This window comes from Corvus moneduloides, chromosome 1 (genome assembly GCF_009650955.1).
Source record: "Corvus moneduloides isolate bCorMon1 chromosome 1, bCorMon1.pri, whole genome shotgun sequence".
Taxonomy (NCBI): domain Eukaryota; kingdom Metazoa; phylum Chordata; class Aves; order Passeriformes; family Corvidae; genus Corvus; species Corvus moneduloides.
Window position 1 is genome coordinate 5,090,838 of NC_045476.1, and position 24,507 is coordinate 5,115,344.

General features: G+C 38.4%; 1 protein-coding gene across 1 annotated transcript in view; it reads left to right on the forward strand.

The window, feature by feature from the left end:
- LOC116444130 (sodium channel protein type 5 subunit alpha-like) overlaps positions 1-20,535 on the forward strand; it is a 32,093-nt gene extending 11,558 nt beyond the window's left edge. The window contains exons 11-27 of the mRNA XM_032109241.1: positions 32-214; positions 759-1,160; positions 1,887-2,013; positions 3,827-4,065; positions 4,408-4,608; positions 5,369-5,722; positions 7,366-7,797; positions 9,940-10,060; positions 11,407-11,561; positions 12,219-12,392; positions 12,624-12,731; positions 14,644-14,922; positions 15,516-15,569; positions 16,528-16,669; positions 17,204-17,304; positions 17,690-17,960; positions 19,337-20,535. Coding sequence (XP_031965132.1) covers positions 32-214; positions 759-1,160; positions 1,887-2,013; positions 3,827-4,065; positions 4,408-4,608; positions 5,369-5,722; positions 7,366-7,797; positions 9,940-10,060; positions 11,407-11,561; positions 12,219-12,392; positions 12,624-12,731; positions 14,644-14,922; positions 15,516-15,569; positions 16,528-16,669; positions 17,204-17,304; positions 17,690-17,960; positions 19,337-20,535 — 4,542 coding nt within the window. The remainder of the gene's footprint in view (positions 1-31; positions 215-758; positions 1,161-1,886; positions 2,014-3,826; positions 4,066-4,407; positions 4,609-5,368; positions 5,723-7,365; positions 7,798-9,939; positions 10,061-11,406; positions 11,562-12,218; positions 12,393-12,623; positions 12,732-14,643; positions 14,923-15,515; positions 15,570-16,527; positions 16,670-17,203; positions 17,305-17,689; positions 17,961-19,336) is intronic.
- The last annotated feature ends 3,972 nt before the right edge of the window (positions 20,536-24,507 follow it).

The following is a 24,507-nucleotide window of genomic DNA, read 5'->3' on the forward strand; positions in this document are numbered from 1 at the left end:
AATATCATCCGTGTTTCTCTTTTAATTTCAGTCATTGGGCATTAAAGGGATTGATATCCTGTCACTTAGCTCCTTTGAAGCCTCTTCTCTGTCTACCAAAGAAGTCAAAGAAAGGAACAATAGAAAAAAGAGAAATAAGTCATTGGGGATAGAAGATAATGAAGAAGAAGAAGTATTCCCCAAGTCACAGCTCCCAGACAGTCAACGAAAGTTGGTAATCTATTATCTGAATCTGAGATCCTTACAGCTTTTCTAATTTTAATTTAAAATTAATTGCTTGAAAACATAAACCAAATCCCATTGCAAACACAGATCACTCTTAAGTCTTTAAAATAAACAACTTTTTGGGATAAGGAAGAATTAGATGTAAAAATTAATTTGAAAAGTAAGTATTATAACTGAAGGATGAAAGGAAAGTTAAAATACTTAAATAAATTTTCTATAACATTGAGAAATAAAAAGAAGTGAATGACTATCAGAACCTGGCTTTTATACCATCATTCTCTGTTAAAAACTTCATACTTAAAATGTTAAGTATAAAGCTTCTCTCAAAAATGGCTGGTACAGCTCATAAAATTTTATTACCTGCCCTTTAAAATCTAAACATAATCCTTCCTGAAAAATTGAAATCAAATAAGAGTTTTGGACTTGCAATGGTTGACAGTAAATGTTACGAAGCTCTAATAATTTACTGCTTCCCCAGATTTTCTCTGTGATGTTATGCTGTTCTCTCTGCTTTGCTTTTCCTGGGCTTGCAGTCTCTCCTCGGCCTGGTGTATGGCCCCAACGCCACCCAGGCGAAGCGCAGGCTGAGCCACGGTAGCGTGTTCAACTTCCAAATGCCCACCGTGGAGGTGGGTTCCAGGGCGGATTTCAGTGATGAGGAGACCCACGGCGCTGGGGGACACAAAACCCGGTGCCAGTCCCTGTCGGGAACGCAGATGGGAAGACGCTCCAGCCTGCAAAGCCAAAGGGGCCACAGCTCCCACCCCGCGACCCCGAACTGCGCGCGGAGCAGCAAGGGCACCAACGTGGATGACCACCTTGGGGTGGGTTTGGGGGTGGGAGGAGGGAGCAGCAGGGTGCACAGCCAAGATCCAGTGTCCTCTGAAGGAGTCATGCTTCCACCAGTCATGGAAGACTCGGGAAAGAGGGATCTGGTAAGGAATAATCTATTATTTTAAATATATGCTTCGTATTGTGGCTTATCGATCAGTGGCAGGGGAGGTTTTTGGTTGTTTTAAGAGTTTCAGCTTAATGGTAAACAGTGATGTGAACTCAAGCATAGTGATGTGGGGAATTTTTAAGTTGTCTGTAGAAACTGGTTTTTAATAGTCTGATACTTCCTGAAAACTAGATTTTTGCCTTCCTGTTATAAACCTTATGTTTCTGCCATTCATTAACTGTATTAACATAGTTTTAAAGGTTCCTAGTGCTGAAATTACAAGTCACCAAAGAGTCTTTTCATCCTGAATGCTGCCCAGGGGTGTAATTTTGAATAATACCTGTGATTTTTTTTTTTTTTGTTCATAGCCCCTTTAGCATCATGCAGCAGCTTTTGCCTGTAAGTTTCCCAATTTCCCCCATTTATCCATCACCTCTCTCCTATTCCATTAGTCTCTTGAATAATTCCTAGGCCTATTTCCCCTCATGCACTCATTTACAAGGCTGTGCTTGCCCCGTATTACGGGCTTGCAGGATCCATTCACTGCAGCCCCATTACAGAGCAGGACCTTCAATCTCACCATCTATTACATCTTGTAAGAAGGTATATTTATTTGGCTGCATGTCATTTTTCCTATTAACTCTCACAGTTACCCATCATCACATCCTGGCTCATTTCATTCCTGTGGTATCTCCCTAATCGTGTTTACTTCTCTGAGCAGCCAGCTGTGCATAATGAGAGCAGCATGATGCATTTACCTCCTCATCTGTCAGCGGAGTACTTTAATGAGGCTCTTCAGAGACAAAGGGCAGCAAGTGTCGTCAGCATAATTACCAGTGTCTTGGAGGGTAAGTGGTTCCTCATTAAGTTTATTTCAACCCCAAGGTAACACTACCATGAAATAACAAAATATACTTCTTAAAGGTTAGCAGTGATTTGTAGGTGTGTAGTTAGGAATTTCATTGTTAATTTGGACTTTTTTTAGGAAAAAAAAAAAGGTCTTATACATATGTCTTTATGTACTGGAACACATTCTTTGCCTATTGAAAAGGCTCATTTTGTAGGACAGACAGTGAAGGGGGTTGGAAGAGTGGGTGGAAGGTGTTTCTGATCATCTGACCTGCAGGACTGGGACACGGTTTTCTCCTCCTGATCCTGTGATTTCTGTTGGGTCAGCGGCAGACACACAGGTATGCAGAATTCAACAGTTAATAAGATTATGCAAGTAAAATTAGTTGTGGCTATTCTTGGACACTGAATACTTAACCTCACAATTTTATTCCTTTAACTTAACTTCCCGTGTGAATTTTTGGTGGGAATTAATCAATGATAGTTATTTTGATGACTGATACTTTTGTTGCAGATCTTGCTGAAAATTTTCAGTCCAAGTTATTCAGGATTATGAACTTTTGTTTTCTTTTGGCTCTTTTGAGCAGCTCTACCACCAGTTCTTGGACCACAAGTATGGGACTTAACAGGGGGGTACCATTGTGGCTGGGAGGTCCCTTTCCTTAATTTTTTAGGAGATTTTTTTCTTGGGAGAATCACAGTTGCAACAAATCCAGTTGAGCTTTGCTTTGCAGTGTAATTTATCAAAGATCTGGGTTTTGTTGCACAGTTTGAGCTGCGAAGTGGGGTGGAACAGGACTTGTAGCTCTAGAGGAAGACAAGAGCCAGACCTGAAACGAGGATTGAGTCAACGTGATCACTCTGGAATAAGTGGTGTAGGGTGCAATCTGGTACTTGAGCCTGGGGGAGAAGAAATGAAAATTAAACAGAGGACAGGAATAAGGACAAGTCCAATTAAGAAAAGGAAATGAGTCAGATCCAGATCATCTATCTCTGAAAAGCTTCCAGGTCCTTGAAAACCAGAGGAGTAATTCCTACTGTGCTTGTATTTAAAGCTAGCTCCAGTTGGTCAATGAATTTGCACAGGACTTAAGCTGGGTCAAAAGCATTTTGAAGGACTCGTTAATATTGATGGTGAAGAAAGAAAAGTTATGAGATTTAGATTTGATTAAAAAGACGCAAATGACAAAGACAAAACAGCTTCTGTCCCAAGTTTTACTTATGGAAAATGGAGATGTCTGGAACTTGCATCAGCTGGGAAATGGTAGGTGTGACTTTTCCCATAGAAATGGCCAAAGGCCAAATTTCAGACAGTTTGGATTTGCCAGAGTCAGAGCTCCTGTGTCTGCCACTGATTCTTTAAATTGCCTTGAGAGTCAAGGGAGACAAAAAGTTGGTGGGTGTGACACAGATGTTGTCCCAGACACTCACATGAGGACAAGGTGGGAAGTGCCATAGCTGCTCTATTGTCCTGTGAGAACGAGAGGCTGTGGTGAGGCCTCTGCATCACAAATATCTTCATTGTCAGATTATTGTAGCACCAGTCTGAGACAAATACAACTCCTTCCAACGGCTTTTGAAGGAAGTGCTCATGAAAGAATTTGGAATCCAATTTTCTCTGAATTTTTATTTTCATGTTTATCAGCTGATGTAAGAACCACATGAATGGTAAAAAGTGCAGGGGAGCTTCATGCTCTATGAGAGATGAGAGGTTTCCTTTTTCTTCTCTGGTCTTTTGAATGCTTGAAGTTGTCATTTCACCATCTTGCTCAGTGATAACTAATGATAGAAGGATTTTTTTTTTGCATTTAGAACACGAAGAAGCTCAGAGGAAATGCCCACCACGCCTGAAGAACTTTGCTTTAAAGTATCTAATTTGGGACTGTTGTCCACTTTGGTTGAGAATCAAGGAAAAAGTGGCTGCTTTCATAAAGGATCCTTTTTTTGATCTCACCATCACCCTTTGCATTGTGATGAACACTTTGTTCATGGCACTGGAGCACAATAACATGTCACCCACTTTTAAATTCATGCTTAAAATAGGCAACTTGGTAAGCAAATTCTCAGCTATGTGGCTTTTTATAGGATTAATTAATTGGTTGATGTGTCTTTTTACTTGAAACATAAAGAGTAACAGTAAAAATTAAAAATTAGCAAACTCTGCATTTTTAAACTTTGTTTCTAATATAGATGACTCTTGGATTTTTTACACACTTTGGCATGCTCCTGAGAAGGCAGAAAACAATCCTCTCATTTTAATTAAAAGTTCATTAGGACTTCATAAACACGGGTTTTATTAACCTGTCCATGAATGTTATTTGAGGGAACATGACCTAAAGATAAGATAAATTCACGGCTACTTTTAGGCTGATGCTACTGTTTCTTTGTCACAGGTTTTCACAGGAATCTTCACTGCAGAAATGATCTTAAAAATCATCGCTCTAGATCCCTATTACTATTTTCAGCAGCCCTGGAATATTTTTGACAGTGTCATTGTGACACTGAGTTTAATTGAACTGAGTTTCCCCAAACACAAAAGCAAGAAAGAAAGGCGAAAAGGAGGAACCCTGTCAGTTTTACGATCCTTCAGACTGGTAATGCTTCATGCATGCTCAGTTGTATGAAACTTTATCTTCTGAATTTAATAGAGAATACTTCTGTAGTTAGGAGGCAAGAAATGATATTTTTTTTTTACCCAAATTATTTTTATTTCCTCATCTTGGCTTTAAGAATAAAAAACACACTCAAACTCCTTGTGATGTTAGAGTGAGAGTTTAATAAGTATATTTCTTTTGAATACACTGAGAAATATTCAAAGGAAAAAGTATTCCAGAATGGACATGTTATAAAACTGATGCAAATAATTAAAAACTAGCGCAGGAAATTAAGAAAAAAAGTGTCAGTACAAACAGTATTTAAAGAGATGTGGAAATGATGTTAAGGTATCCTTTTCATATACCAGGGATGGATTTAAATTGGTTTATCAAAAGATAGACTCTTTTCATAGTGCTACAGCAGCAGTCCCTGAACTTTTGGTCCTTTGTGTTACATGTAAATTAAGCACCATAATCTACATCAAGAGCATTGCATGGACATTTCCCTTTGTGAGCCAAGCATTTATCAGGGTCTCAATTTAGTCTGGTCCTTTATGAGGTGACTAATTTATGTCTGCAATGTTGCCCAGTCAAAAGAAAAAACATCTATAAATACTTTTAAAAAGTATTAATGTGCCACAAATGTTGCATGGCTGGAATAATTCCGAATATCAGTAATTTGGCTGTTGTAGGATTTGCATGGTGCAAAGATGAGTTATCTCTACCGATGTCTAACACTATGTTTTATGTTGCTACACAGCTGAGGGTCTTCAAACTGGCAAAGTCCTGGCCAACTTTAAACACTCTAATTAAAATAATTTGTAACTCCCTGGGAGCACTGAGTAATCTGACCCTCGTCCTGGCAATCATCATTTTCATTTTTGCTATAGTAGGGATGCAACTTTTTGGGAAAAATTATGTGCTCAACTGCTCTAAAATAAACAAAGACTGCAAGCCACGCTGGCACATGAAGGACTTTTTCCATTCATTCCTCGTCATTTTCCGAATTCTGTGTGGAGAATGGATTGAGACCATGTGGGACTGCATGGTGGTTGCTGAACCATCACTGTGTCTTGTTGTCTTTCTGCTGGTCATGGTGATAGGAAATTTAGTGGTAAGTTTCCTTCTCATCATCCTGTCTATGGTGGACTCCACTTAATGGCTGTTCTGTCAACAAAAGGTAGCTTGCCTAAAAACAGGTGGAAAAGTTACCTATCTATGTTTTAGTCTCCTTTTCCTTTCACCTTTGAGCCATTGCCTGTATTTTCCCATTTTGTGTGCTTTGCACACAGCATCACTTGACCTTTTCATGGGGCAATGTGACAAGGAATATCTTCATGGTAAATACAATACAGGCAGCTATGTTTCTTCACATCTTGGGATTTGGATGTAAATAATCAGTGAGGCTTATGGCTTACCTGCTTGAATTAATTAGGCCAAGTGCTTAAGTCCCTCTCTAAATCAATTTTATTTAATTATTTTTAAGATCTCACGCAAGTACTGAGTTCTTTATCAGCAAATGGCAGAATCTACAGTGCTACCACTGAAATCAGGATTTTCTCTGGGAATCTCTAAGTACATTTACATCCAAGAGCTAGATCCTGTAATGGCATAACCTACACAGCCTCACACTCTGTGCTGAAACAAGCCTGCCTTCCTGTCCTATGCTCTCCTTTCTTAATGCCCAAGTCATAAATATCTTCTTTTAGTAACTTTGTTCCTCGCATCCTTCATTCATATACCAAATTTCTCTTAATTGTAAAAAAAAAATCTGAACATAATTAACTCTAGGCAGACCTTTATGGGAAATATCTGTTCTGTGGCTGAGTACCAAATATGTATTTAATGTCCTGCCTGTTCCACACCGCAAGGATTGATGTCAGTGATGAAATGCTGTGAGTGATATTTCTATCACATAACGTTAACAGTCAAGCAATGAAGTGTTTAGCCTGCACTTTTTTCCAGGCTTTCTTATGGTCCAAGGAAGCCGAGAGAGGTATCTGGGACAGATTTATTCCAGTCTAAAGTCAATAACTAAGACAGATGGGATGAATTGATCTCTGGAAAGCTGATACTCTCCACTGCCTGTGGTCCTTGGATGGCTCACAGGTGTTATCTGCCCAGTTCTGCCATGATAAAAGTTAAGATACATGGATCCCATTCAAAACCAAAACACTAGTGAAAAAATTAAATTCTCACATTCCCTTAAAAGCCAACAAACAAAAAACAAACAGAGGTTTAAAAATTCCCTTATTTGAAGGTACTTAAAAAATGGGAAATTCAAGCTTCTCTTGGTTTTGATTTTTGTGATAATGTGGCAGATTTGAGGAAATTTCTGGGCCTGAATCTGATCTCACAGAATTCTGGAAGTAACTCTACAGAGGCCTGATTTAATTCTAATTTGAAGAATGAAGAGACAATTATTAAACTGACAAGATGTGAATCTATGTTACTACTTTAACCTTTGAAAAGTTGCTTTGGCCAAGTAATGCTTTTGTCACACACAGGTCTGTTTTCTCTGGTATTTTAAATTACTTTTTTTGGGAGGAGGGCAATGGGAACATTGACGTTTCTGACAGAGGATTTCATCAACCAAAATGTGATCAGTCGCTGTCATTTCCTTATCACCTTGGTTTTCTTGGTTTGCTCAGTAGAGACTGAACTTTGGTAGCATCTGTGTTCTTCAAAGTTAGAATTCAGATTTTTGAATGCTACTCTCCGGACTTTTAATTTTTTTATTATTTCGACTGCTTTCAGGTTCTCAACCTTTTCATTGCATTGCTGCTGAGTTCTTTTAGTACTGACAGTCTCCAGACAACAGAGGATGATGGAGAAATGAACAATCTTCGGATTGCCTTCGCTCGGATCCACAAGGGATTCCACTTTGTCAAGAGCGTGACGTGGGATGCCTGTTGTAGGAAGCTCAGGCAGATAAAGAAAATACACAGGAAGAAAATCAGATTGACTGCACAGAACTCACTTCCTTGCACAGAAACAAAGAGTTGTAAAGAGAATTACAATAATGAATGGATTGAGAAAAACAGGGACAAATGCCCAGGTCTTGAAGACTTTGTTAGCAACCCCAATATATTTGTTTGTGTCCCTATTGCTGAGGCAGAGAATACAAGTGAGGGTTTTGAAGATGACGATAAACTGAGCTCATTTACAGACACAGAACACAGCAAACAGGTAATGGATTCCTTTATTTGTGTTGGAACACTAGAATCATGGAGAGAGATGAAGGGAGGGAGGGATGCGTGGGAGAAGACGGTCTCTAGCAGAACAGGGTGGGATATGTTGATCCATTTCCAGAGAGTTACAAAGTTTTGAACTAGAACCAAAAGTGAAAATATTTAGAGCAAGGGTAAATCGTCACTTGGAGCCTTTTAAAACCAAGATTCTTTCACGATTTTAAAAGAAAATTGTTGCAGGAATTCCTAGCTGACATGCTGTGGTGCACACAGGTAATTGTGATAGTCCTTGGTGAACCTGGATGTTTTTTGTAAAAATCTATGTGACTAATGTCAACTGGTTTGGTATTATTTGCACAAAAGAGTAAAAATACATGTTCTGCATACAGAACATTATCATGGATTCAGAATATGAATTTATAGCTCTGATCCTTACTTTGTCCTTGCTGTGTGTAGAATGTAGTAATTACTAGAAGTGGATAGGATTAAGTGTGGAGTGGCTCTACTAAGGACATATTTTTGATATGACATCATATATTTACCCTATTTCTTTGTGCTCTATGAATTTTTCAGTTCTGTTTTAATCACAATTGTCATTCTGGTATCACAATTTCCCACCTTAAGTTTCCCTCTTAATTCCTATGTAAAAATTCTCACTTAAGTTTTGGATAGATCACCAAAATCCTTTAATTTCTGCATCTGTTTTGGGAAAAAGTTCTATCCTTAGGTAAAATCAGAGACTCAGTATGATCCTTTCTTATGGCTCTTGTCTGGAGATTCCCACTTTAAATGAAATTTATAGCTTATTGGTTTTTTCCCTCTGACTTGTACACTCCCTAAAAAGGCAAAAGAAAGCCCCTCTAATCCACAGATTAATTTCAGGATGAAAATCACCTGAGGCAAAGAGGAGACAGAATAAAAAATTCCAGCAGCTGGAGTAAAGGATCGGGATTTTCCTCTGAAGAATTCAGTGTGCTTTATCTAGGAAAGGACAGGAAGGGTGAACTGTCATCACCAGAAGAAAAAGAGGTAACAATTTTTTTTTTTTTTCAGTGATGTTGTCTTTCCAAAACTGGTCAAATACAGGAATATTCCTGTTCAGGGATTTACCAGAGTGGAGTTTAGTGCCAGAAGCAGCTCTGAACTTGCAGTAGCTGGTCTGTCTGGACCGAAGCCAATACTGGAGCTGGAATTCTGTGAGCAAAATCAAAGGATTTTTAGGTATTTATTTTAAAGAAAAATAGAAGTGTAGGAAAGAGAGCATGTAGAAATGGGAAAACTACAATGTAATTTTTGTAATGGGTATGAATAATTTATAAAATACTCTCTGATACCTTCTATTTATTAAATCTGAGTCCACCAAAAAAGGGGAGGAGGATTAAAAATATATTCAAAGAAAGATAAGCTTCCATGTGGGAAATTCCATCAAGTCTGCCTGTGTCCAAGTATCTTGGGTTCAAGAAACATAATGCTTGAAATGAGTTTCTCTCTATGTCATTAAAGATGATAGTTAGTAATTTAAAGTATTTTACAAATAATTTTGAATATAGAATACATTCAAAGAAGTAAAAAACAGCATTATGGAAACATGAAGGAACAAAAGCAGAGAGTACGTAATTGCTGACTCATAACACATTGTCTTTGGTTTAATGGGATGGCAAAAAGCTTTGTAACTGAAGAATGCAGTGTATAATTCCAATTTCTACTTCAGGAATACTGTCATGGGTGCTCAGTTCCTGGCATGACAACAGATATATTTATCTGGATCTCCTGTGTGAATGCATGTGATTCATTCAATTTCCATGATTTCATGGGTTTAACCCAAGTAATTTATCCCATTTTGAGAACTACATACACTAATATGCAATTTAAAAGTTCTTCAATTTCCCAGCTGATTAGGCAGTTACATCTGGTTCATGTAGATAGATATTGTAATTATAGAGCTTTGGCCTCTGTTTGAATGCACCCATTGGTACTTCTAAGCTTGTACCTTTTAAAGTCACAAAGTTTATTCCATTACCAATACTACTTGTAATATTAGTACACAACCAAGCTTTAATTTTGAGTTTTATTTGTTCATGGATTAATTCATGTACCGGAATTAGAAAGAATCAGTAACTGATATTACTGTGCTCGGTAGTTGGTCAGTGTCAGCTCTTCTGAAGTCAGCACAGTGGATCTGACAAATCCTGAAGATGTTTTAAAGCAGATTCCAGAATTTTCTGAAGACTTCAAGACTCCAGAACAATGTTTTCCAGAAGGTAAGGCTCTCACGGTTTCACTACTGGGAAGTGAGAAGAATGAAATCTCACCTTGTTTCTCTAGTGATACTGAGCCAATAGGGTCAGATTATTCTCAGTTAATTTTAGTTTAGTTTGTTTCTGTTGTTTTGTTTGTTTTTTTTTTAACTACTTCATCAATGGCATTTTTGTGCCAGTTCAGACATTAGAACAAAATAAATAAAGTGGTTTTTTTGTTTTTTTCCTGCTGCAGAGAAGAAAAGTGAAATGTCTTGTTTTGTTCTCTGTAGTCCCTGGCTGGAATGTGCCTGCTGTGGCAAAACCATGAGAGAAATCAATCAGCAAGCCTTTACCTAACACAGATTTCACCCTCCCCCCCTCTCAAAGTCCTTATCTTGTGCAAGTGCCATTCCTTGCCTCAAATTCCAGATCCACATTACTGGAGAATATTGCAATAAAAAGAATATGAATATTTTTTTACATATATTATAACCTATCATGGATGCAAGTTATGTATAGGTTGCTATATAATTAATGTATAAGATTTTGCATATATACACGTTATTTTTTCCATGCCTGGAAATGACAGAAGCCTTCTGACTGACATTGTTTGCCATAGTGAGAAAATGAATTAATGCAGAGAATACAGAAAGGAAAAAGTTAGCCAAAGAGAATTAATTAGTGAAAAAATCAATAAGCAAGCAAACCCAGGATGTTGTAAATGGGTGATCAGGAAATATTAGGTGGCCCTGGCATCATTGTCTGCTGTGAGAAGGAATCTGGTGAGCTGGAAAGGAGACGTCTCATTTTATGGGGTCTATGTATCAGCTAGAACATGACATGGTTTTTTTGGGTTCTATGGTATAAAATCAGCAAATAAATAAAATTCAGAAGCAAATAAATAAATGAATAGACCTCACAAGGCACAGTGTAATGCTGCAATATTGAAGACAACTGTTTGCCTCCTCTATTCCCGAGCCTTTTTGTTCAGGGGCATCTCACCTCTGCTTTCCAAAGAGTATGCAGAAACTGAGAAGGGCTTTAGTAGTATCAAGACCCTTCCCATGGCCTTGACGTTTTGTGTGTCCCAGCCTCAGGTCAGTGAGAGCCTGTCCAGTGTCCCAGAAAGCTCTTGAAATAATGGAAAGTTGTCCAAAGGGGCTCTCCCTACTGTGTATAAAAATAGGAACTACAAGACAAACTAGATGTATTCCAATTTTTTTTCTCTTGATAAAACAGGGAAAACCAACAACAACGATGCAGTAACTGTGACCATTGACTTTTTCCTATCCCCAGAAGTTTCCTGGCCATGCCTTCACATTCATGTACATTCCTTCCATGCACTCATTGCTGTCTCTCACTTTCAGGTTGTGTTCGGTACTTTCATTGTTGCCCGGGTAGTGCTGTAAAGTTTGGAGGAGAAACCTGGTGGAATCTGAGAAAAACCTGCTACCAGATTGTTGAACATTCTTGGTTTGAATCCTTTATCGTATTCATGATTCTTCTGAGCAGTGGAGCCCTGGTTTGTGTAGCACAGTTTCATGTATCTACTCAGAAGGATTTTTTGGCTTTAATTTACACCCAGAGAAGTTGTTTTTAGCAGCAAACACAGTGAATATCTTTGAACTCATAATGAGGGAAGAGTCTTCAAATAGCAGTCATTTATTCACCATTTTAATTATTGCAAATCTATTATTGATATTTTTAAAAATTATAAGAGACCATGAGCAAAGCTAAGAATATATAAATCTCAGAAGCTGTTTCTGTTCTGGCTGTATACTGGATTTTTCTCAGGAAGTTATGTCACAATTGTGAAATATTAAGGAAATTTTATACCATTAAAACAAACAAGTGATTCTTAATACTTGGGAAAAAAATACTTAGTTTTTTTCAATATACAAACTTTATGATATAAATTTCAAAAAATATATACTGTCCTCTTACAATTTCATTGTGCAGGAAGGATGCATCCACAGGGCTGTACTACATAGAGAAAAAAAAAGAGAAGGCACAGGGAGAACTATACTTTTATCAGCTGGCATAGATTTTAGTAATAGATGATGTTCAGTTCTGTATTAAAACAAACTGAGGGACAAAGAGATCTCAGTGTTGCTTGACTTTAACAGTATAAGGTTCATTTCTGACTTTTGCCATTTATCTATATCAATTATGGTTTCAGGCATTTGAAGACATCCATATTCATAAGAGAGAAAGAATTCAAGCGATATTGGGATTTCTTGACAAAATGTTCACTTTCATCTTTGTTCTGGAAATGCTCCTGAAGTGGGTGGCTTATGGCTTCAAGAAGTATTTTACCAATGCCTGGTGCTGGCTGGACTTCCTTATTGTAAATGTGAGTTCTGCCTTTGCTGTTTCTACACAGGAATAGTAGCAAAATCCCTGATTATTTCCTGGATGCAGATTTCAGACAGTGCCCTCAACTCCTGTAGCAATGGTGTCGGGATATTGTATTCCAGGCACCAAAAGTATGGTTTTGCTTGTTGGTTTGTTTTTGTTTTTTTTTTTTAACAGAAATAAAGGTGACAGGACATTGCTCATACTTGTCTTTTGTCCTCCCACTCAGGTCTCGTTGGTAAACCTCTTTGGCAGTACCTTTGGCCCCATGAAATCTCTTAGGACTCTGCGAGCTCTGAGACCCTTGAGAGCATTGTCACGGTTTGAGGGAATGAGGGTAAGGCTGATTGCAAATTAGAGCTTGTCAGAACTGATGAGCACCTAACAGGTTTATAACTCATCGCTGTGTCTTTATGAAGTTCACACGTTTACCCTGAGTTCAGTTTAGGAACTATAAAATGAATTTTTAAAGAGCCCCTTAGTTGTGCTTTTCTGTACTTGTATGTTCCTTATAGACTTTCCTGGAGTGATTGATCCAAATGCTGTTGAAACTAAAACTGGCCTAGGTGGAATCTTGTTCCATTGCTGCTCAATCATTCTTGTGTTCCTGTCTTACTGAGGTAGACAAAAATAAAGTAGAGAATAAGAACTGTGAGCACAATTACAATTTTTGAAGTCTGATGGCAAGCCAACTCAGAGGAGTCATTTCAATTCTGAAAGATTTTACTGGATTGATTTACAAAACCTGTAGCCTATTAAAAGGTACTTTACTCAAATTATTGTTGCAAATAGTGTTCTTTCAGAAAGCAAAAGTGTTTGTCTGTAGAATATTTGATGCTTTTTTTTTCCATCAAAAAAGCACCTGGAACAAAGAGGTGCTGCTGGACATTAATTACATTTATTTACAAATTTACCATTGTACAAATGCAGAGAGGGATTCCCTTATCCATCTGGTAAAATATATCTGTACACTGCAATGTGAAACAGTAGGATAACCACAGTGGTATTTAGGCAAAAGTCAGGTCTGTGGGATGTGCTCTGGCATGTGGAAACAGGTGATAGAAATGCAAACAATATCACTGTCACACACTTACCTGAGCAATGGCTTTAAACTAATAGAGGAGAGATGTAGATTAGATGTTAGGAAGAAATTGCTTCCTCAGATTGCCCAGAGAAGCTGTGGCTGGCCCATCCCTTGAAGTGTTCAAGGACATTTTGGACAGGGCTTGGAGAAACCTGGGATAGAGGAAGGTGTCCCTGTCTGTGACAGAGGGTTGGAACTGGATGATCTTTAAGGTCCCTCCCAGCCAAAACCATTCTGTGCTTCTAAAAAAGCAGACTCGATGCAGCTGGGACATGAATTGCTTTTGGATACATTCTGGAAGTGAGACTGAAAATTCTCTGATTGCAATCTTGACACTATGAAGAGAGACAGAAATGGCATTAAATGAATTATCAGAATTTATCAAAATTTCCATGTCTGGAGTCTATTTTGAAATTGAAACAGGTGATGTCATACTTTCTGTCTTGCCATGAAGTGTGCATGTGACGGGGTCTCCAAAAGACCTTCACAGGGCCTTTGAATTTTTCTGCTGGTCCATCAAGTTTTTCTTTGCTACCTCACAGATGAATTCGCTGCCTTCACTGTGAAACTCAAAGAAATGTTCCCACCATTCCCTTACCCCATTTTATGAAGCAATCTGTTATGTCTTAGCATATGTTAAAATCTACATTTACAGGCACTTTTCTGTGCCTGTACAGCACTTAGCACAGAAAATGTACCTGGCTCATGGTTATAGACCCCAAACACAATCATAATCTGCTAAAAGTAAATGAAGCAAATTACTAGTGGAGAATTATTACTGATCCTTTTAAAAACTACTTTTGACAATCTCAGAAATAGTCCTCTGCACTAGAGCTCATGGATGAATACTTCAGAAATTTTATGTTAATACAGTTTAAAACAAAGAAGCAAATGGACTCTCTCCTATTCCAGAACCAAGGGAAAGTCAAAAAAAGAGGGTGGAAGTGCATTTTAGTAGTAGTAGGGTCTCACAGCAGACCAAGAAGTATCAGCTCTTGCTTTGAAAGCCTAATAGACATTGTTCAAGGTCCCCCTGCCAGCTCTAGTACTTACATGGAAAACATCAGATATTTTTCTTGCAGAGACAACTAAGTGACTGCTTACAGATACCCAGGCCCATCCTTTTTTTTTTGAAGTGTATTTTTCCTCTCCCTTTTCACCCAAGGTTGTGGTCAATGCCCTCCTGGGAGCCATCCCTTCCATCATGAATGTTCTGCTTGTCTGCCTCATCTTCTGGCTCATCTTCAGCATCATGGGAGTGAACCTCTTTGCTGGGAAGTTTGGGAAATGTGTCAATATGACAGATGAAAATTCTGAATTAAATAGCTCCATCGACAACAAAACAGACTGTGGGATGTATAACAACACTGGAAAAATATTCTGGGTCAACGTTAAAGTCAATTTTGATAACGTTGGCTCTGGCTACCTGGCTCTTCTTCAGGTGGTAAGTGCTGCTTACCCTCAGTAGTCAGCATCTTGTCAGATGGGCTTGACCTTTTGTCAATTCCTAACTCGTCTCTGAGGGTGATGCAAGCAGTGAAATATCCTACAACTTGCTCTCCCCTTGTAGCTGGCTGTTCATGCACACAAATGGCAAAAGGGGGACAGATGAGATCCTGCTGTGATTTTCCAGGTGATAAAGTAACATTTGGTGAGCAGGTGCTGTTGCAGCCTCTAGCAGTTTTGCGATCCTGAGAGCTGGAGTCAATCTCAGATGGAAATCTGGGGCAAATAGTGACATTTCTGTCAAAATATGGATTTGCTCAGCCATGAGGGTTGCATGGCCTTAAGTACCACACTGATGAAGGTTTGCTTTGTCAGAATCCTAGGATAAAGTGTTCTGTCCCACCCTTGAGAGCTTTCATATCCTAACGAGGCTGAGAATGTCTCACACACAGCAGCAGCCAGAGCTCGGTGCTTTGTGCTTGGGAACGCAGCAAAGGCTCTTGCTCCAGTCAGGGTCATTTGGATATTGCGAATAATGTGAAGACTTTTAAGGTCAAAGTTCAACACATTTTCCATCATCTTTCATTCCAGGCAACATTTAAGGGTTGGACGGACATCATGTATGCAGCAGTAGATTCACGAGAGGTCAGTCATTGTATTCAAACCACATTTTTGGTGAATGCTACTGCTTTCTCCTAATGCATTATTAGTTTTGCACTTCTACATCTGCTGTTTGTCTGCGCTAAATACTTCCAGTAATTATTTTTTATCAGATGATATAAACATTTAATCTGCAAATGATTCATAGTATCCTAAAGCTCCTCTGTTGCAATGGGGAGAGGGTTTCAGCTCTAGATCCACCCACTTAAACAGAACAAAGTGGAATGACTTTGAAGGGAAAGAATTTGAAATATAGAGGATGTCTTAATTTTATTATGAGCTCGAAGGAATAAAAGAATTTTTACATTATTTTAATATTTTAATACTGCTAATATTATATATGAAAATACAGATAAATAAAAATAATATATATTATACAATGTTATTCATATAGTAATAATTATAATATTTATATCATAATAATATAAATATTAAAATAATAATAGTATTTTCATATACTGATATGTTTTTGTGTGTGTTTCAATGTATTTCTTCTTTGTTCTTCAATGTGAAAAGTTATTTTTCTTCTTCTGATTTTGTTTTTATTAATAATAACCATCACAGAAGTTTTTTGCTAAGAAGAGAAAAAAGAATAACAACATATCTAGGCCAAGATTTTTAATGGCAAGAGCTTGGAGTTTGACTTCTACATAGTTTGCTTGATTTTTCATGTACTGAGAAATTTACAGCTCTTGTTCTTATTGGAAGGAACTGAACTTCTGCAATGCCTGTGAAAATCATGTCAAGAATATTCAAACAAAATTTTGAGTTATGCACTATTGGTAGTTTTAAACTATACCACTTCTGTCACAATTAGCAGTAAGGCTGTAAATCATAATTACTCCTGGAATCAATTTTTGAGAGGAGCTTCAACATGAAGATTGTTCTGAACTGGGCCCATGTTGTTGTTGATTATTTCTCAAGTTGCTTCTCATTCTTGCAGAAAGATGATCAGCCAAAGATGGAGAACAGTCTGTATATGTATCTCTACTTTGTGAACTTCATCATCTTTGGATCTTTTTTCACCCTGAACCTCTTTGTCGGTGTAATCATTGACAACTTCAACCAACAAAAGAAAAAGATAAGTGCCTTGGCTGTGCTTTTGAGAGCAAGGTCCTATACCTGGAATCTAAAATTTCTATCAGCATTTACCAGAGTATTAATGATTAAGTTACAAGAAATAACTTTTTCCTTTCTTTTCCCCTGTAACCTGAACACCTAGATCTTCCTGAAACATTTCAAAGCCTCTTAAAATTTCACTCCTTTTTGGGAGCTGAGCGTGACAGGAGACTTGTTATTTAGTAAGTGGTCTGCTACAGGTGCTCTGAAGAGTATCTTGGATATTCAGCAAGCCCAGCATGTGGGAAGTCAGGGATAGATTTGTTCCTGTCCATGTTTTTTGTTTTCATGCTTTTTGAGTGAGCCTCACACCAAGACTTCTACTCTGTGAATGTCTGGTTTGTGCCACTGATTTTTCGGACACAGTTAGATGATATGAAAAGGGCCAGTACCAGCAAGGTGTAAAAATGGAAGGAATGCCAGTTTCGAGAATTTTAGACATTTTAACTACAATAGTTATCTTCTCACCAAATAACAGTGACATTTCCTTGTATACTTAGGTGGGGAAGATATCTTTATGACAGAAGAACAGAAAAAATACTACAATGCAATGAAAAAGTTGGGATCCAAGAAACCTCAAAAACCTATTCCAAGACCACTGGTAAGACTGAATTCTTCAAAGGGAAAAAACATTGCAAAAGTACAATTTAATTCACTGAAAAGTGCATATATTTATATATTGCATACAAATGATTCATACTGTCTTTACATTGATACACATTGACTGAATTATTTTATGGGTTAAATATTCATTAACTTCTCTGCATAAATATTACTGGGTTTTATATTCACCTTGAAAGTGATGAAACTTCAGGATGGGAAGGGATTTCAGTGTCATTTTTATACTCTGCCCCTCTCCAATTTCACCAACTTCACTGTAGCTGAGTGGCTTTGCAACATAAAAATTGAAAATGTTGGAAACATGTATGGATGAGTACTCCTTATTTTCATAACTGATGTCAGATGTATTTTTTTCCCCCCTCTAGAACAGATATCAAGGCTTCCTTTTCGACATTGCAACATCCCAAATCTTTGATGTTGTCATCATGGGTCTCATCTGCCTCAACATGATCACGATGATGGTGGAAACCTATGAGCAAAGTGAAACGAAGACAAACGTGCTCAGCAAAATCAATATACTCTTTGTTACCATCTTTACTGCAGAATGTGTGCTGAAATTGCTGGCTCTGAGGCAGTACTATTTCTCAAATGCCTGGAACATATTTGATTTAGTTGTTGTTATTATATCACTTGTTGGTAAGTAAAATTGTCTGGAAAATTCTTTACTATATCAATTATTATTCTTTTTAGGAAAAAAGAGGTAGTTAAAATTTAGTAACTGCAAATAGGCATTGAAATGTAAGTCGTAATACTGTAAAGTCTTAAAGAAAAAATAAGTACCCCCCTATGATGATATTAAATAATATTAAATGAGATTTAAAACAATTATTTTAGTAAAAGTGTGTATATATTCATAATGGTTCTTTAGGGGTTTTTTTTCCTCATCAGAAATACAGAATGAATATCCCATCATAGCATTATCACATTACATGATAATTTCCATTGTCACAGATTTAGTGCCAACTAAGAAATCTTCAATCAGGTCAAATTGTTAGGTTTTGTCATCTGTGTTTTTGATAGATGACTGAAATATATGGAGAATAGGAAGACTGGAATTAGATTATAGACAATGGAATTCAGTTTCTCTAAACTCGGGCATTGCTGACTGAAAATACACATTGTGTACCAGGATAGAAAAGATCACAAAAAATGTATTAGTTTTAATTTGAAGGGATTGCAATGGAAGAATGAGGTAAAGAGCTCAGTTGCAAATTTGAGCTTTCTGCCCATTTAACTATTCCTAGGGCTAGTACTGCCAACAAGCAACAGGCATTTAGGGGAAGAAGGATACTTCATTTCTTTAGTATGACTCATGTCTTGGGTAAGTAAGATTCCAGTAAGACTATGGCCCTTTCTTGAGAAAATTAAGTTTCTGGATTGTAAATACAGAAAAATGTACCCAAAATAGCTACATTTAGAAAAGACAAGCCTCTTCTAGTGCTACTAGATGTCACCTTTTTCATTCAAACAAAGAAAAAGTAACATCCGTGTGTAGCTATGTCCCTAAATGAACCAAGAGCCATTGTAGAAGTTGTGCATGCCACTCTACATCCATTACTGTGTTTGCTTCTGCATATCTTGCCTATATTATCTCAATAGTAACCATGACACTGCATTATATCTTGCTTCCTTAGTTTACCTTTGTAGTGTCAGTATTTGAAGACAAATGTAGAAGGTAACCTGAACCTGCTGAAATATTCATGCAACCAGAGCCAAAGATAACCATCAGTCACCAAGTGTCAACTGATACAGATATTTGAAGTTGTGCACAGAAAGTTCCTTGTCATCTTTAGTGCAACAGGGACTGTCCTCTGATGGCTGAAAAATATAGTTCATAATTGCTGATTTCTACAACTATTTTTTTCAGTCAGCTTCTCCTAAAAGTAATTCTGGTAGAGCTTAGCAAGCACACATCAGATATTTTTGAGCTCTGAAGATATTATCATTCCAGCCTCCTTACTAGTTAAGGAAAATTGTGATATTCTAATGAGTTGTTATCCTTTCCTTTTCAGCCTTACTGCTTTCCAGCATTGGCAAAGCCTTCGAACATCTCTTACCACCCACACTCTTCAGGGTCATTCGCTTGGTCCGGATTGGGCGAATCCTGAGACTCATCCGGGGAGCCAAAGGAATTAGAACTCTGCTTTTTGCCTTAATGATGTCCCTACCTGCTCTGTTCAACATTGGCCTCTTGCTGTTTCTGGTCATGTTCATTTATGCCATTTTTGGCATGGCTAACTTTGCCTATGTGAAGATGGAAGGTGGCATTGACGATATGTTCAACTTCCAAACCTTTGCTAACAGCATGCTCTGTCTCTTCCAAATCACCACATCAGCTGGCTGGGATGGTCTTCTCAGTCCTATTTTAAACACTGGGCCACCCTACTGTGATCCAAACGTAAAAGGTACCATAGGTGAATGTGGTAAACCTGCCATAGGTATTATTTATTTTGTAAGTTACATCATTATATCATTTCTCATTGTTGTAAACATGTATATAGCTGTTATTCTAGAGAACTTCAATGTTGCCACTGAGGAAAGTACAGAGCCTTTAGGGGAAGATGACTTTGACATCTTTTATGAAATCTGGGAGAAGTTTGATCCTGAGGCAACCCAGTTTATAACCGTCTCTGTACTTTCAGACTTTGCAGATGCTCTGTCTAAGCCTTTGCGTGTACCAAAACCAAACAAAGTTGAACTCACAGCAATGGACCTGCCTGTGGTCAGTGGGGACAAGATACACTGCTTGGATATCTTGTTTGCTTTCACCAAGAGGGTGTTGGGAGATTCTGGGGAGCTGGATTCTCTGAAAGTACAAATGGAGGAGAAATTCATGGCTGCCAACCCATCAAAACAATCCTACGAGCCAATATCAACTACACTCAGACACAGGCAAGAGGAAGCATCAGCCACGGTGATCCAGCGTGCCTACAGGTGTCACCTGCTCCTGCGCTCCCTCAAACAGGCTTCCTACCTGTACCAGCGCAGAACTTGCAGCACTGACACTCTGGGGGATGCTGCTCCAGAAAACGAAGGACTTATTGCATCTATGCTGCATGCAAATTACGGTAGGAATGCTAACAAGTCTGAAACTTCGTCCTCAGTGTCCATCCCTCCGTCATATGACAGCGTCACAAGGGAGAGTAGTGGCAATCTCATGGTTGAGAATGGAGAAATAACAGGCAATCAACAATCTCCAGGTGTTAAGTAGTTAATCGGTGACAAAGTTGTTAAGAATATTTTTAAATTTTCACAGAATATGATATAGTAAATACATGTCAGCTGAGGCAGCCTCCCTGTGAAACCAGGGCTGTTGATGGTGATCAGTTAATTACGGCAACTGGAGAATCATGGCCTTTGGCTCTGCTGTGTTCAGTTTTCTTCAATATTTACAAGTTCAGAGAAAGCTTTTGGATCTGTTTGATCAAGGGCATCCCACTGCACAGCAGGTCCCACAGTACCTGAGTGCTGTGACATGTTCATAGCAGTGGTAGGCAACCTCAGCTGATATTTTCCCTGTAAAGGAAGCAGAGGAAAGTCCAAGCACCATTGGATCTACTGGAGAACAGGAAATGAATGTCAATATGAGCATAAATTGAAGAATAGAAAGGAGCTAAAATTTATTCCACTCCTAATTGATGCTATAATTATAAACCTGTTTAGCAAATGGCTGCTGATTTTTTAAATCTTTTTTTTTTTTTTTTTTTATGTTTAGGGACAGATGTCCCACATAGACCCTGCATGATCCACAGATATTCCACAGTGTAGTGGATTTCTTCCCATATGATCGATTTATAGAATAAACCAAGGCATGTATGTTATCATAGTTGTGTTACTGAAGTTTAATGAAATAATAAATACAAGTCTTAGTATTACAGAAGTCATACTGAGCAGAGCAAAACCTTGCTTCATGTTTTGCCTGTGAGGATTTTTATTTTTAACCTGGTTTCCTCTGGCAGTGAGGTGAAGGCAGTTGTGCCATCAGTCATCCCATAAAAAATTGTGTTTATAGCATACTTTCCTCAGACTTCACCTAATGGTTAAGTTTCGTGTTCAAGTTCATTCTTGACAATGTGGTAGAGAAGAGAAACACAAATCAACATTTCCACTGGCTGGAAATTGGTAATATCACTTCAGGCACTCCCTTAGACACCAGAAACCCAGGCTGGGGAAATCCACATGGGACCCACCAGAGCTTGGTTGGTCGTGGTGATGAACATCACCCATGACCATGGAAAGAGGCCTGGGCTTACAGCAGATGTGTCCCAGTGGAGGTAGAAACCTTTCTCCCTCCTGCCTGTGCTTCTCTGATGGGAGAACCAGCCTTCTCTCTCCTGCGAAAATTAGAAGAAACCAAATTATCAGTAATGGTGTCAATTAAGAAATCTGGGCTGATGTATTTGGGTCTGGGGTTAACGTAAGACTAAGGATTAATCATAAATTCCATTTCTCATGGAACTACATGTGCAGACGGGCTCTGATGGTTTCTCATCTCGCCACATTTTCCTTATGAAGTCCTTTATCTTCATGTCCTTACATCTCGGGCTTCTCAGAAAAACACATGCCCAAACAGTTCTTCATCTTTTGTCCTTCATACATGTACTTTGGAGATACATCCAGCTGATGCACTTTGCTGTCTGAGGACTGTTGTGTTTTCCTTTATCACCTACTAGATGTAGTCACAAATTACCCCTGACATTTTAATTTCTTACATACACTAACGTCTTTCAAGTTTAAGATGCTTTTTATTTTTCTTAGTTGCAAGGTTGCAGCTGTGTGATCAGTGTTGGGTTTGGCAGGTTCTGGCAATGCTCAGGTGAGCTTCTCCCTCCACAATTATTTCATCCAGAAAAGAACCCCAGTTCTGTGATTGAGTGGGACCTCATGTGCACTCATTTGCAACCTGCAGCAAGTTTTATTCCCTCCTGAATGCCCCTTCTCTGTGGTAGCAGTTATATTCTTATGTCTTGTGTTGCTTTCTTCTCCTGTCTTTTCCACCTCTTCAGATTGTGAGCTTTTTGGACAGAAATTCTCTTTTACTATGAATGGTAAATTACACCTAATAACGAGACTCTGTTTTCAGCTAATATTGTCTGACGACTGATGCAAATAAATAATATTTATAGTACCTTTTAGTTTCATCTGTGATATCCCCTTAGCTTCTCCCAAGCCATTCCTGAAATTGTAGTACCTTTAATTAGTTTTGACTAATACTTCCTCAGATTTTAAGGTAGGTGCACAGTGAATCTGTGTTTTACCAGAAAAGTCAACAGCTCTGTGCCTTTGGAACTCAGGGGCTCTATTCCTTCAAATAAAAAACAAATCTAAAAACCATAAAAGAATTCATGAAATTAAATGGGTTTATATGGCTAAAATTATTTTTTAACTGCTTTCACAGCATGTGAACAACCACAGCAGAGGAGCTGACTACATGGCACTGGTGGGATGGTGTTTCCCAGCTCCACCCTGTTCAATGTCAGCTTCCCAAGATGTGCAGGATCCATTGAGGAGCAGTAATGAGCCACATGCATCATTCTCCTGGATTTGGGGGTGCAATGAACAGTCCTGACATCACATTCTCTCAGGAAATTGTATTAAACATACCTGTAACTCAATGTGGTGTGACTCATCTTTGCCAGTTTGTGTGCCAGGAAGAATTATTTTTCATTGTAAGAACAATTAACTGTTGGTCAGATACATAAAAGTCTCACTGATGTCCTCTCTGGAAAGGCCACCCTGAAACTGAGCCAGAGGAGATCAGATGCCAAAGTTCATTTGGTACCCTAAGTGAATCCTTTGTTGGTGCAAGAAATGACAAGTACCCTCTGGGGGGAACTTTACCTTCTGCAGAAACTCTGAGTAAAAGTGATATTGTCTTAGGGAAGACAGTTCCCTTGCCCTGTTCTTTAACCACAGAATCATAGGATGGGTTGGGTTGGGAGGGACTTAAAAGATCATCTCGTTCTACCCCCTGCCATGGGCAGGGACACCTTCCCCTATCCCAGGTTGCTCCAAGCCCTGTCCAATCTGGTCTTGACCACTTCCAGGGATGGGGCAGCCACGGCTTCTCAGTGCAACCTGTGCCAGGACCTCAACTTATAGCAAAAAAATGTCTTCTTTATATTCAAGTTCAACCTATCCTTTTTCAGTCTAAAACCCTAATAAAGTCTTGCTCCACCTTTCTTACAAAGCCTCTTTATGTAATGAAAGACCACAAGAAAATCTTTGAAGCCACAAGAAGGTCCCAAACATTTGGGAGATGAAATTCGGAATATAAGCACAGCAGTTAGAAAATACGGCCTTAGAAATAAATAATCTTCCAAATCCTTCTGGTTCTCCTCTGAGCCTCTTAATTTTGGATCCTACCGATGCCCTTACAAACATCATGCTTTCCTGTGGTGGCTGTGGGACATACAGCCTTGTTTCCAGATGGATTGTTGTCCTTTTTGGTCATTCAGAGCAATATTTCATGTGATTTTAGTCATTATTTCACTAATCAGAGACCACTATCAGCCTGGTCTCTTCAACACTTACCTCTTTCAAACTCTGTATCACTTAAAATTTTACCCCAAATTATTGCATTTTTAAAGGGGATTATTAATAGAGACAACAAAAAATTGAGGCCTGAGAGCTTTTCCCTTTGACAGCCCATGAGAAACACAAGTTCAACAACATGATGTATCAGTTTGTTCCTTTGATAGTGATGTGGAACAATAAATATAAGGAGAAATTACATGAGAATTCCTGAACATTTGTACCTCTCTGTACTGGGCTTTATTTCAGCACCTAAAGAACACACATTTTTCATAGGAAATCAAAGTAATGGAAAATCCTTGAATATTTGCAAATCAGTCAAAAGAGTTAAAGGGGGCAGGGAAAAAAATAAAAAAGAAAAGAATGAATAAAAAGCTATTTTCTTCAGCAATATTTTCTTCAGGACCTGTAGCACAAGCTAAACTGACTTTACCATTGAGGCTATCATTAATTGAACCATGTGAATAATTTAGTTCAGTGTTTCTCAGCTCTTGGGCAAATTGATGGAGCTGCCCGGCATGAAACTCCAATTGTGCTTGAAAGAAAGGTGACATTTTTTCCTCCCATTCACCAGACACCTTTGTAATTCAACAGTTGTGAATTAAAACTGGATCATGTGCTGGGAAGCAACGCTAGGATGAATAATAAC